Source organism: Neolamprologus brichardi, chromosome 11 (assembly GCF_056152115.1).
Source record: "Neolamprologus brichardi isolate AB-2024 chromosome 11, ASM5615211v1, whole genome shotgun sequence".
NCBI lineage: Eukaryota > Metazoa > Chordata > Actinopteri > Cichliformes > Cichlidae > Neolamprologus > Neolamprologus brichardi.
In genome coordinates, this window is record NC_142114.1 from 22,673,067 (window position 1) to 22,687,756 (window position 14,690).

At 37.0% G+C, this 14,690-nt stretch overlaps 1 protein-coding gene across 2 annotated transcripts; it reads right to left on the reverse strand.

The window, feature by feature from the left end:
* Positions 1 to 707: 707 nt before the first annotated feature.
* LOC148100556 (sialic acid-binding Ig-like lectin 5) lies at positions 708 to 11,594 on the reverse strand. Of its 2 annotated transcripts, XM_087847809.1 has the most exons (8): positions 11,549 to 11,594; positions 10,947 to 11,288; positions 10,457 to 10,765; positions 3,537 to 3,800; positions 2,716 to 3,024; positions 1,774 to 1,855; positions 1,252 to 1,345; positions 708 to 1,136 (listed from the first exon to the last, which is right to left on the reverse strand). In XM_087847809.1, exons 1-8 carry the CDS (start codon positions 11,592 to 11,594, stop codon positions 708 to 710), a joined length of 1,875 nt encoding a protein of 624 aa, XP_087703935.1. The 2 variants fall into 2 exon arrangements, with proteins under 2 accessions (XP_087703935.1, XP_087703936.1); XM_087847810.1 differs by lacking the exons at positions 3,537 to 3,800; positions 11,549 to 11,594 and adding an exon at positions 4,286 to 4,549 and having other exon boundaries at positions 1,774 to 1,849; positions 10,947 to 11,094.
* Between the last annotated feature and the right edge of the window lie 3,096 nt (positions 11,595 to 14,690).

Consider the following 14,690-nt stretch of genomic DNA (forward strand, 5'->3'; position numbering starts at 1 on the left):
CTGTCTCATAACATCAAAACACTGTAAACACACTAATATTTTGTAAATATACAAACAATTTTTACTTCTGTACACAATACCGCAGCTACTGTGAGTGACAATTCTGTCTTTCCTGCTGATCCTCGCGCTTCTCCTGATGGTTTATGGTATATAATTTTGTTTATTATGTCTCAGACTTTTTATTTTGAGACAGAATGATGACACAATGTCATCGCATGACATACAAAATTTTAAATAAAAAAAACACCTTATTAACAAAAAGTCTGGTCTTTTTGCTCTTTTACCAACAAATGATATTCAGTGGAACTACAAATCAGTGGGTCTAGCACAGGTTCCTAAACAAAGGTCTGAAATTTGCAGTGACAGGCATAGTCACTAAGGAGTTATAAGTTGGCTCCTGAGCTTTAACCTAATATTTTACTGCTTGAAGCAGTGTCTGAGATATTGTACCAGATTCAATAATAAACGCACACAAAAGAAGATGGCTGTGCCATGGTACATATGAGGGCCAGTTAAGCAATGGTATATTTACACAACAAAAAATATTTCTTAGTAACTATTCAAAGGCTAATCATTAAAGGGTATGTAATTGTATTTCTATTCCTATCTTAAATGTTTTTATCATAGTGTGACTAAATGCAGCGAGCTACACATGTACAGCTGGACAGCTATGTTTTTAGCAGTAAGCTCAACAAAACAGAAGTTTACTACTTTTGCATTTTAGTCTTGTCTTTAAATTTTACCTGGGCATATTCACACTCCACTTCCTTTTTCACATTCTTACCCCCCACTTCATCATACAGGCCTCCCATCTCTAGTGCATTGCTCACAAAATTTCTGTTAATTCCCTCCACAATGCACTTCTCCTCCTCCAGATAATAGCTACCAGGTGAATTAAAGTCCACAGAGGTTTCTTCCTTCTTTTTCTTGCTCTTGGTCTTCCAGTTCACACTAGAGTAAATTGCTTCACACTTGTCGGCTTTGTTCTTAGAGTTTTTGCTTCCTCCTGCACCCACTGGCTCAGCGCTTGGCAAGTTGGTGCTACTTGGCTCAGCAACTACTTTAGGGTCAACAATGCCTGCCTCTCTCAACCTTTCAGCATTTGCATAAATGCTCTCTTCTGTTGTGTTTGGTGCCTAAAATTGCATAGTAAATTTCAGTGAACATTCCGGTGAAGATCATCTATTCTTTCTTGTGTAAATGTAAAAGTATCACACCTTTAAAAAAGCTTTAAAAATAAAGTTAAAGTACCGCATTTCCTTCTTCAGTCGGAGGCTGAATCATCGCAACTGTGTTGTTTTCATCTATTAACCCAACTTTCGGCTTACAGTGATTCGTCTGAGTTCTGAAAAATAAAGTAAAATATCAAATATATATTTATATAAATATAAATCATACACTGCAGTTTTTTTACTGCTCACTTTTTAGTTCACAGGATAAACTCATGATGATATATAGTGGTGTATTACAGCTTGCTATGTGAAAACTAATCTGAATGTTATCATACAGAGGTCTTGAAAATGAAAACATATAATGTGTCAGTGTTTTTAGACATGAACTGTCCAATAAACAGCTCAGACTGATGTTAAAATTAGTCAGTAGTGTTACCAATGTTGAGTATGTTTTCTGATGGATCAAGCGTAAATATACACAGTAGTTGCACAGTATCAGTATTCAGTTAAAGATCACAGAAAATCAGGCCAGATACAACTTAGTAAATAGTAAATGCTGTCGGTAGTTTGAACAATTTTAAGTACCAAATTGTGTACATACCTGATAACAAACAGCAGAACACACATTAGTACTAATAGTAACACTGCAAGAGTGGAGACGATCACTGGATACAGAACTGAACCTAAAAGAGCAAAACAAAAATAAATGTAAAAATATACCATGTAAAAAAAAAAATTACAAATAAAAAATCACCCTACTTAATTTTTAATTGTATGCATGATATGTTTTTTGTTTTTTTTAAACCCTCTGGGTTTGTTCCAAACTACTACCCCTTCAGCTTGTTCGTGGCCAAAACTGGCCACCACAGAGCCCAGAGGGTTAATTAGCCATATTACTCATAAAATTATGTGGTAAAACAAACTTATTTCAAATTCCAAGGTTTTAAATATTTTGGATTTTTTTTTTTTGAAAATCACCTGCTCTTTACCAGGTCTTAAAATTACATATATACAGCCTCAGCTGAACTACAAAACATAACATGGTATACTGTGTCATTACTAAACAAAAACTAATCCAAATTTCAGAAGCGGTGTGTTAAAACTGTGCACTCTTACTGCTTCCATAGGAATCACAAGGATAGGTAGCAGCCAGATGCTGATAATCAAGCACTTGATTATTAAACTTCATTTAATGACCATCAGCAAGCGTGAACATGTTTATAAAAGCAGATGTTTGTGGCAGTTTGCTGGTCCTGAGCATTCAGGAGTGTGTTAGCACAATACCAATGAGATAAATGTACTGCAAAACATCACATATTTTATGAAACTGGTAGTGAGTCGACTGTAGCTGGATTAACCCAACCCTAACTGCTTGTGTGGATTAGTGGAATTCCTAAAGTTATTGACAGTAAATTTATTGTAAATGAATACTAACATTTAGGGGAAAAAATCCTGACAATATCTCTTAACTGGCTTTGTAGAGCACAGGATATCATTGTATGTGGGTTAAACAAGAGTATTTACAGTTGCACCAAATACAAACCTTCAGGTTCTGCAGAGCTTTTAAACTCGCTCATACAAAATTGTTGACTGGCAGATCCCAGAGAGTTGAAGCTACGGCAGAGCAGGGTGGAAAAATGCTTCACTTGTGGTTGACTCAGAATGAAGGAGCTCCTGTGAACTGTGATGTTTAGAGTCTCACTGAATATTTCAAATCCACCAGACTGATTGACAGGTTCTCCATTCAAATACCACTGTACAGCAGGGGAAGGGTTTCCCTCAGTGTCACAGGAACAGTTAACCTGACCTGCAGTTTTAACACAATCTGATGAAAACAGGATCTGTGGAAGAACTGTCATTGAAAGAAAGTGAGAGGAGTCAGTAAAAAAATAACCTTGATGATTGAAAAATATTTGCAAAAATTACTAAAAAAAATGAACTGACAAAGTGGCCGGTAAAATGCTGTCTGTAAAGATGGTCATGTCTCAAACTAAAGTCCTTTCTGAACATACTTACTTACAATACTTATCATTATCGGGAGTGTTTTATTGCTCTTGAAATAGCTTTAACCTGTGCAAAAAACAGATCTACATAATGCATTGCCCAACACAAAGTTTATTAAAGTATGTGCAGACTTTTTATTTATTATTTCAGAAAATCACACTGCAAAGATTGTTTTGTTTTACTGCCGAAGGTCGTTTTGTTATGAATGGGGATATTTTTAGTCTGTGCTAATCTGTGCTACAATATTTGGCTATCAAGGATCTAACTGTAGAAAACCAGAAATGTCAGAAAAATGGAAAACACTAATGTGTTGTTACAATTTCTAACAAAAATAGTATATTTTAATTTTGAGATACATACAATGAATCTCAAGCTGAGTCACATTAGACCGTTCAACTCCGAGCTTATTTTCAGCCTTGCAGAAAAATGTCCGTCTGTTTCTGAAGACTTGAATGTTTAAACTAGTTCCTGTTCCAATTAAAGTCTCCTGGTCTCCATCAGCTCTGTACCAGGTGTAGTTCCTCACTGCTGGTTTGGCATTACTGCTGCAGGTCAGACTCACATTGCTGTTGTCTGGTACTGGACCAGAAGGACTGACTGAAACTGTAATGTTTTTAGGTGAATCTAAAGAATGAGTATTAAAAAATGAAAATTAGTGGTGTATTGTACATTGGGTATTACACTACCTGTCATAAAGCCTTATAAATTTATTTAAAAAGATGACATCTTAAGAATGCTTGCACCTTATTTTAGCCCACTGCCTAACTCTTCTGAAAATAAAGTGTAAAACAATGAAGTGTTGCGCATACACTAAAGAACTATTTAAGATCATTTTGATCAGACAAAAACTGTGGTATTTTAGTTGAATCCAAAAAAAAGCAATAACACAATCACTTGTATGTAATGGATATTAACGTGTATTTCACGAAGTCTGATTTATGTATTAAAACAACAGTTTAAGAATGCTGTAACTTTTTAATTAAAAAAAATACACTGTTTCTATTTGCTGAGTATTGGAAAAACATAGTGTATAAAACTCTGTTCTAATGACTCTTTGATGCTGGGTTATACTGATGATATGTAAAGCAGATGTGAAATGTGATATTTACACTGAACATCTATTTGAATGCTGCTGGAACGTTCAACTCCAATCTTATTTCCAGCCTTGCAGAAAAATGACCGTCTGTCTGTGGAGACATTAATGTTTAAACTGGTTCCTGTTCCAATAAACGTCTCCTGGTCTCCATCAGCTCTGTACCAGGTGTAGTTCCACACTGGTGGGTTGGCATTAGTGCTGCAGGTCAGACTCACATTGCTGTTCTCTGGTACTAGACCAGAAGGACTGACTGAAACTGTAATGTTTTTAGGTGAATCTGTAAAATAAGGAAAAAAACATACAAACTGAAATGTTAAGACAGTTTTCTTTGCAGAAGTAGTGTTTATAAATTGGGTACAATGCCTTTAATATATATATATATATATATATATATATATATATATATATATATATATATATATATATATATTTCCCATTAAATTAATAACTCATACACATCTAACAGGAGAGAAGGGAGCAAACCGCACCAATTTACTCATTTTTTCTTTAATCAAGGAAATTTGTAGAGTGATAGTAAGAAGTTGCTTTGGCCCTTTCTTTCTAAATACTGATGTATCCAATAAAAATTATTTTTCTTTGTCTTTATATTGACTGACTGAACAATGCAACTTACAGTAACTTCACCAACTTTATACTTCTTTTTACTGAGTGTCAAAAACTACTCATTCATCATCTTCCAGGGGGGTTGGAGCCTAGCCCAAATGCCACTGGGTGAGAGGCAGTGTACACTGACACAGACAGTGATTCTGTCCTGTAGGCAATTTAAAATCTCCAGTAAACCTACCCCTCCTTCTGTGGGTGGGAAGAGAAACATCACATAGAAAGGCTCCAGCCAGATGGTGGAACTTTTTTGATACTTCTTTTTTTCTGTGTCTTATTTAGAGTTTGGTCCCCATGGAAATGATAAATGCCCTGGTTCTTACATACCGCTATTCTACTGAACTCAAATGTACGATTATGGTTTCACAGTGAAGCTCAGATATCCGAGGGTAAGTGAATGCAGCACCGGCTTCTGCACTATGAGCATCATGTTAGCAAAGGTAGGAGAGCCAAGCTCGGCACTGCAGGAAAAATATTTTCAGCGAAAGATTAACAAGTTAACATAGCTGGACTAGCCATCGGACATTTGCACGGTGGGCTGATGACTTATTATTATTATTTTTTTGTATCGGCATGAACAATGAGAGGTGGTGGATTGGCCAGATGCTGGCCGATTTGTAAAAATAACTCAGTTGTTTGGTGGTGGCTATGGCGGAGTTTCCACAGAGGCAACAGGTGGATGAGGGAAGGGGAGGCAGGAGGAGGAGAGACCTGAACTTCAGGTAAGAAGTTATGACCTGCAGTCTATCTGGGTCAGATATAAACCAAGTTTAGGGGTAGTTTATTTTCGTTGTGCTAACTTTTTACAGTCAGTTACAATAACTTGTACTGCGTGAGCTAGCATGACAGAGTTTCTATAGAGCTGTTCGGTTGCTATGATGTTACTGATAGTGAACTTTATTTTATTCATAAGGTTAGTTAGTAGAGTTGCCAACAGCTCCTTAAAAATGGAATGGTCCCTCATTCAGAGAAAATATTATGCGTTTTGAGCTGAGAAGAGACGCAGTTTGTCCCAGACTTTAGCTAGAATGGAAAAAGACACAAAGCTGGAGTTAATCTGTCTTTATGCTGCACAGCTGCCTCTTCTCTCATCTCTCCCCCCCCCTCCTTCTGTTGCTACTTCAATCATGAAACTGATCAATGATCAGCTGATCAGCTTTTCTCTCTTGTTTATTTATCGCCCACTTTGCGCCAGAAACAGGAAACCAGCGGATGTCACGCTAAACAACAGTAGCACGTTTAAGCTTGATCAGCTGTTATTAGAATTCATTTAATATTAATTTCTAGTATCAGCTGATGTTTGCTGGAGCCACAGCTGTAAAGCTGCTGGTCATGATGTCGGTTTGTATATGTGGTGAGAGGGAAACATGAAGATGAAACCAGGAGATGTCCTTATTGAATCATCAGAGCTGAACAGGTGATGGAGAAAGAGGTTTACCTTTTAGGTGACATAAATTAGTTGAAGGGAAGTTATGAACTGTTTCTGAGAGACAAATAACACCCGGATCCTTCTCTAAGTAGCTGACAGCTGATAACTGTGCAGGGGCGGATCTAGCAAAGTGTTGCCAGGGGGCCAGGTAGGGCATCAACAGGGAGAGGGGGGCACAAAAAAATACTTTTCTTTCTTATTCTCATTTAAAATATCTAGCTTTTATTAAATAATTATCTGAATCTTGCGAACAAAGTTTTTATCTGACGTAAAATGTATAGAAATCATACATATACCAAAAAGACAGTGTACATCACTGTCACAACAGCGTTTGTTTGTCCCAGTCCAGCCCTGCAGGTTAATATTGGCAGTGTCACCATGCCAGTTGACTGTATTTCATCATCAGCCAGTGTTGTTCTTTATACATCAATAATACCAAAGTTTACCATAAGGCAGCATATAAAGTATTTACTTGCTTTCAGGTTTGATTCAAATGTTAGTCTTTTCATTTGTTTCCCCACTTTTTTCCTGTTTCAAAATCAAACACCAGTTTGTGAGAAGATTATCTTTTTTTTAATAGGCATTGGTTTTGCATTGGCCTTGGCTAATTTGCCAATTGTATGTTAAAAATGTTCGTATTTTAATATTCAAAAATGTTTTTGCCCAAAACATATGTGCACTACATGTCAGTAAAAATACTATGCAAATATTGATGTCCTTGGCTGCTGAATAAACACTGACTGATTGTATCTCTTGTACTTTATCAACGCAGTATCTAAAAACTTTGCACCGTAGTGGTTAAAATCTCATTCTAATAAGAGTTAAAAGCGCATTTGGTTATTAGGTTTATAGGGTTATTGAATTATGGTTAACGGTTGGTAGAATTGTTTTTAACATTATCTGCCAATTACATCTGCCACCCTTCTCCAAATCTGTGCCCGTACCTGCCCCCCCCCAACAAAATTTTTCTAGACACGCCACTGCTTGAGACGTGTGCGTGCCAGAATGAGTCCTGCCTGTGCCTCTCAACAATAATATTTAACTATTAATTATTTTGCAAAATAAAAGATCTGGCTTGCATCAGTCACATGACTACCATTAACCAATGATAGCCCCTGACGGCAGAGCACGTTGGTTATGAGCTGGTAACCCTACCCCTAACCATAACCCTAAGAAGTATTCTGGATGGGTGAGAGAAAAAGAAATTAATTCGGCTTTGGTGTTGTGCGCATGCAGCGCGTCTGCGCAGAAACATTGGGTAGGATGATGTGGCGTGGGTGTGGTCTCTGGCCAGCTGCAGAGGAGGGGTGACACAGTGAGCTCCCGGGGCGGCGCAGGGGCGGCACAAAGAGAGCGGAAGTTGTCGTTTCATTCACAGACACTCCCGCTCTCTTTGTGCTGTCACGTCCGCCCCCGCTCCGACTGTCACTGCCAACATAAAAAGACACACAATCAATGTCAGATCCCAGCACACCTGTTCACCCCGCCCCTGCGCCGCCCCGGGAGCTCACTGTGTCACCCCTCCTCTGCAGCTGGCCAGAGACCACACCCAAGCCACACATGGATTCCCAGAACACCTGGAACGAGCAAAGAGGACGCACATTTTTTGCTGTTTGAGCTGTGCCCATATGACAAGCCATTTCAGCCACGAGTTTTCTACGCGAGTTTTCTAGCACGTCTGGTTAAGAAATGCTGTAAAAAACACTGTTTAATGGCATTGACCTGACAGAACACCGTATTTTACACCAGGAATTGGCGTCTTATTGGCGCCCTTTCTGAACGGCAGAGAAAAAAAATGCACTTTTACCTGTCTTTGAACGCCGCTCAGCAGAAAAGACAGATTAAAAACGGTTTTTTTCTGGCGTTCAGTGTCAGCTGTGAAGGCGTTTAAAACGCTGTTTTCTTGAAATTAGGCAGGGCCTTCCCCATGGCGTTAAACTGCATTTGTTACGCCATTTCTTACGTGTTAGAAAACTCGCAATATTTGGCTGAAATGGCTTACCATATGCAGAGCTGTAGAAGAAGCAAATTAAAAGGGAGACGCAGACTGATGCAACAAAAACCAGTAAGTAGGTGTACAGCGTACACCTAGTATGCGTACACAGCATACACATAGTCTATAGCACAGAGATGTATTAGCTTATTATTACATGTTGGTAAGTTGTCTTGTGACAACTGACATATTGAAACAGATGAGCATGCTGTGTGTGCAACAGTGCGACAAACATTACCTGTCCTTTTATTAACTGCACAAGTAGTGCTGGTCATTAGCTGCCAGCTAACTGGGTAAGGGTCTGTAGCTCTGTGCACCGTTTTAGGGAACATATTTAGTTTTAAAGTAAGTTACAAAGCTTTCCTGGAGGACTTATATTTCACTAAAAACGATCTAATACGCATATCCAAATAATTATGGATTATTATAATTACGATTTTTAAAAAACACACCCTATGTTATTAAAGAAAATACATTAAGAAACAACATATATTAGATTTACATTTCAAATATGACAAAATGCTGATTTTACAAAATTATTGTATCTTTACAGTTTAAACATTTAATAAGCTTTCTGCCTGCACAGAGTGTACAGTCAAAGAAATTGAATCCTCATAAATTTTATGTTTATTACTTAATTTGTTTATTTTCATCACTTCATTATTATAGCACTTGGAATAAATAATGAGGGAATTATTCTGGATCAGCACCATGATGCAAACTTGTGGCCATAGTATATACAGTATTCTGGAGAAGGTTTTTTATGAGTATAATTTTTTAAAATTATAACTCATGATATGATATTGTCCAGACATGCCCTGTAAGGACATGAGGAGAAAACAGTGTTAAAAGGAGTTGTGTGAGGCAGTGGATCTCTCACCAGCTACATTAAAAAGAGCACAGGTATCCATAACACATGTACAGCTGTTCCATTGCAAAGGTATTCAAGTATAAAAATAATAATAAACACAATGTTTTGGTTCTATAACATTTTCTATCATTACTTTATTTTAGATTAGGTGCAAGAGTTGTTAAGTGTGGATAATTAAATAATAGATTAATGCAATAGCAAAGTGCGCCTTGTTCTCAAATGGACAGCAAGTGGGGAGTGATAGATGAGATGAGGAGATAGAAGAGAGGCAAAGAGTGATTCACAGGCAGAGCCTAGTTTATTTCTCACAGTTTTATTGCCTTATGCTGTCACCAATCTTTGCATTTTATTATTATCTCATAACACTTGTTTAATCAGCAACCATTTCTCATATGGACTTTTTACAGTCTCAGACCAACACAGCCCTGCCCTCCAACAATATCAGCAGCAGGAGCAGCAGCGACCCCTCAACAACAACATTTTACCCATCAGGTAAAACATGAGCTAAGTTTGCTTTGCACTGTCCCCACCTGATGACATTGATATAGTATGATGATGTTCCATATTAGATTCCTGATGGTTGGTGGGTGTGGCTTCAGCCTGGTTCTATGTGCCCCTTTTTAACTTTGAGCACCGCCCCTTTAAACATCTCTGGACAGCCCTGAGCTACACCCACCCCAGCCAACCCTCCTGAGCTAAAGCCAACCAACCTCCCCTGAGCTACAGTCCCACTTTACCCAGTTGTGTTCATCATCCATATTTAATGATTGTGTATTTATTGCCTCTATCTACACACATTTCTTTGTTGCATTGAACTGTTGAATATTCATTTTCTCACTCACATTTGTCCTGGTTTGCATTCAAAGACTTTATTGGCTACCATTTGGATTGTTCTGCTACACCTGAACAAAGGTTGATTTTTTTATTTATTTTCTGTGGCCTGAGTCTGGAACTGGGGCCTCATTCTCACATCTCATAACAGTTATCTGAATATTTTTTTTAATAATTCTGCTTTACTGGTTGTCTCTTCACAAAACAAATATCATAACTTGGGGAAAATACATGATAATATATATAGTAAGTGAAACTCTGAAACTGAAAACTGTAAAGTGAAAAGCAACTGTCAAATGTGACTGACTAAATGTAGTTTTAGTCTAAGAGAGAATAAATAACAGATCTAGGTAACTGTATTTATTACTAAATACATTACTACTACTATTTATACGTTATTACTATTTATTTCATTTGAGAAGAGAACAAATAAACTCACATGAAATATCAGGAGTTAAACTTGTTTCAGCAGTGACATCAGGGCTACCATCTTGTTTCTGGTAGACAGCAGTGCAGGAGATTTTATTTCCATGATGGAGGTGAGAAGCAGTGAAACTCATAACAGAAGTCTTGACTTTAGTTTTGTCCTGATTCTCCTGCAGTGTCTCCTGACTCTGACCCAGGTTAGGGCTCCATGTCAGAGCTGGAGGATGAGACCAACATGGAGCTGGAGGAGAGCACGTCAGACTCACTGAGGCTCCTTCCTTCACCTCCAGTGTGGATGGAGTCAGAGTCGGTGAAGGAGGATCTTGTGGTGGGAAGAAATATTTTCATCAGTCAATAAACAAATGAGCAGTAATTAATTTCGGGGGGGGGGGGGGGGGGGGGTGCTGTGTAAAATCCAATAAATTCACAATGTCAAAGTCAAAGCAGCTTCACCAGTGTCATTTATTCACATGAATTGTCTTTATATGGATATAAAAACTTACCTATGAATGAAATATCTACAGCAGTTTGTATAAAAGTGTACATCAGTCCATTAGTACACTCCAGTCTGAAGTAGTATTTACTTCTTTGAAGAAGATTTGCATTATTGAAAGTTGTGGTGCAGTCTTTCTTTGTTAAGTCTCCTGTCATTTCTTTAGTTGGCTTTAGTTTTGCATTGTTACTGTCAAATGAAGGTGAATCACTCCAATATGCTTTACATGAATCATCTAAGTTATTTTCATACTTCTTCTCTACATCAAAGGAGCAGGGGATGGTCACACAGGATCCTCTCAAAACTTTTATATTCTCTGGCATTTTGACCTCCCATATTCCACACAGTGCACCTGAAACACAACACAATGAATTGTAAAAAAGAAATGCTAACAGTAATTTATAGCAACAGTACAGTTTTATTTATTGTAGCCTTTATCCAGAGTTATCACTGCTGCTAGTTCTTCAGTGTTTAATTCAGGTACAAATGCTAAATATTTTTACTGTTAAATATCTAATAAATGGACACCCTTTGTAGTTTAGATGATGTTTCATGTTAAATAATAATCTTTACACAATAATCTTTACATGATGCTGATTTTCTTTCACTCACCCTGCAGCAGAGAACTAATGAGAAGAAAAGTCAGAGTTCCAGCCATCTTGTTACAAAAAAATGAAGTTTAAAGGAGTCTGAAGTTTGCACATGAAACAATTTACATGATTATTTGTTAAACATTACCAGTGACAAGCTGTTATGGTGAAAAGTGAAGTAAATTATTTTTTTTATGTATTCTGTTAAAACTCTCAAATGATGTTTGAGAATATTTTTAGTGTGTTAGCTCAAGATAACAGTGTGATACAGCACATATTTTTCACTCAGTAACAGGGCCCATTATCACCTTTAAAATATGTAACAATGACAGTAATGGTAATTTTGCAAAGCCCAGCGTTCCCATGTAACTACTGTCACTACGAGGATAATTATTCAGCTTCAAAAAATCTGCTAAGATACCAGCGTAGAGCTCTTATTTCAAAAAGTTATGTTTATAAACATGATAGACGAGAGAAAAAGAAAATCCTTCACCTTTTTCCTGTGGAACTTTTTCCTCGACAAATATGATGTTTAATCTAAATCGCAGTGAATCAAAGAATGATAGAAATGTTATTTTTGCATAAAACTTTGATATTTCTTCCATATTTAAGATATAAAAACTTACATTCTTACGAGCTTCATAGAGAAGTCATTTCCACATATGTGAGGTTTTTTAAGAAGTGTTCAGGAAGCGATGTAAAAAGAGGAAATAACACAAAAGTATGAGTGTGAATATTAGATAGATGCTTTTACTAGAAGTGGCTGTTAACAGTACCACCTTCTTTTTTGACCACGATCTCCACAACACGTCTTGCACCACTGAATGTGCTGTAAACATTTCTATTCACTTAGTAATAATGTTCACTATTTGGCTTTATTGTATTAATTGGCTGAAGGAATAAAGTAGATTAATGTTTCTATTTTCTAAACAAGAAACTGAAAGTTAAAAACAGTAACAGTAAGACTGATGTTGTGTAAATTTCATTAATAAATAATATGTATAATATAAATGTAACAAAAACAGCTGCATGGAGGTATAATACAAAAATATGAAAATACAAAAATCCGTGCCACCTGTCACGTGCACAGATAAATTAAAATGTCTATCAAAGCCTACAGAAATTGAATTTAATGTTTTTCATCTTTGGCAGTTACACAAGTTGACACTAGGTGGGAGTGTTTTCGGGGGTTAGTTTGTCCTGTCTCTGAGCAGGAGCGTTTTCATTGTTCTACAATGTCATGGCCATGTTTGTGGCTTTTTTTCCGGCTTCCATATAGTTATTATATTGTCAATGTTCACTGAAATACAAATATAGTCAGCCACAACTAAAATCCAAAGTCATAATTATAGTTAACCTTTGATGACAACAAAAGCCCAACAACCAACAGAGTGCTACTCAACAAGTTTTATTAAAAAGTTTGTTAAAAAAAAAAAAAAAAAAAAAAAAAACTCAAAGCAGCAAAGACTTGAGCCCAAGGAAACACTGGGGTTTACAAGATTCAGTTCAAGTGGTTGTTCTGTCAGAAGAGGTGAAAGTGGTAATGTAAAATAAATTTAAAAAGCCCTTCATAAAACCTGACAAAAACCCTCTATACATATTCTTACACTCACATATATTTTTTGATTTGCAGTTTATGTCATTCTAAATAATGATTATGATGACAATGGTGTCTGTTGCTCAGGAGGTAGAGCAGGTCATCAACTGATCAGAAGGTTGGTGGTTCAATTCCTGGCTACCCTTCGTCTGCATGCCAAATATCCTTTGACAAGATGCATCCATTGGAGTATGAATGTGTGTGTGAATGTTAGTAGAAAGCACTAAGAAAATGTGCTGGTGTGAATGCACAAGTTGTGTAAAGTGCTCAGAAGTGTAGGTAAGCACTATATAAGAACCAGTCCATTTACTGTGTAATTACTAGGACAACCATTCTTAACTTCTTCTCACACCATGCGGTCATATGACCATGTGTCAGAAAAGGATGCCCAGCCTTAACATCTCGATTGATGCTTGACTCAAACCTCTTACTGGACTGAAATTTGATACTTTTCCAAACACTCTGATTGGTTGGAATAATTTCACATGTACTGGGCATTAGGCTAAAAAAAAAAAACGTGTTGTTAACCTGGGGCAGGGCTGTGCTGTAGAGGGTTAAAGATATTCACAGTAATACAGTGATGATTGGTGACTTGGAGTTCTCTGATAAAAGTCAGTGTCACATAGAGACTCTACACCAGGGGTGTCAAACTCAAATACACAGTGGGCCAAAATTCAAAACTGGAAAAAAGTCGCGGGCTAACGTTAATATTTATTGAAAAAAAAAATATTCCTCTAGATATAAGAATGAATCTTTTCTTATGGACTCAAACAAGTTTTGCTGAAAAACTGAATATGGAACAAGCAAAGCTTAATACTAAACAATATATATATTAGCTGTATAATACCAGTAGGCCAGCTCTAATAGTAATTTGGTATGGCTTCGCGGGCCAAATGTAGTTAGGCTGCGGGCCAAATTTGGCCCGCGGGCCAGAGTTTGACACCTATGCTCTACACTGAACACACATTTCAGTTCTTTTACATGAGCACTGAGGAGAAAAAAGAATCTGCAGAGTAATGCAGACAAAAATTATTCTTAATAATTAGGAAGTCTTTTTTACATCCCTTTTATGGTGTTAAAACGATGCCAGCTTAAAATGACACTGACAAATAACATTGAAACTGAAAATATTAACATTGATTCTAATCTGGCATCATTGTGACCCCATACAATAGCCCTTCTTCATCCATTTCATGTTGTATGTGCGGTGTACTACCTGTGTTAAGCTTTGGCTTCCAATCTTTCACCGTGCTGGTCTTGATCCTGTGACTTTCTGAATAGATTAGTATAGAATAAGTAATCTATGCTCAGAAAACAAATGATTTAGTATGCATACTAAAAAATGTCTTTCTAAATCACCACCCACAGTCACACACCAGAGGCTGTAAATTCACATGTAACACTCAGGAGGCACAGTGCAAAACATAAGATCTAAAAATCATTAAAGTATAACCAGAAACTAACTGAAATAAAGAATATTAATAATCAAAAACATAAACACTGAATCACCAGACTCAGGACCATGACAGTAAGGATGGAAACTTCACGCACTATGAATTTAAAACAA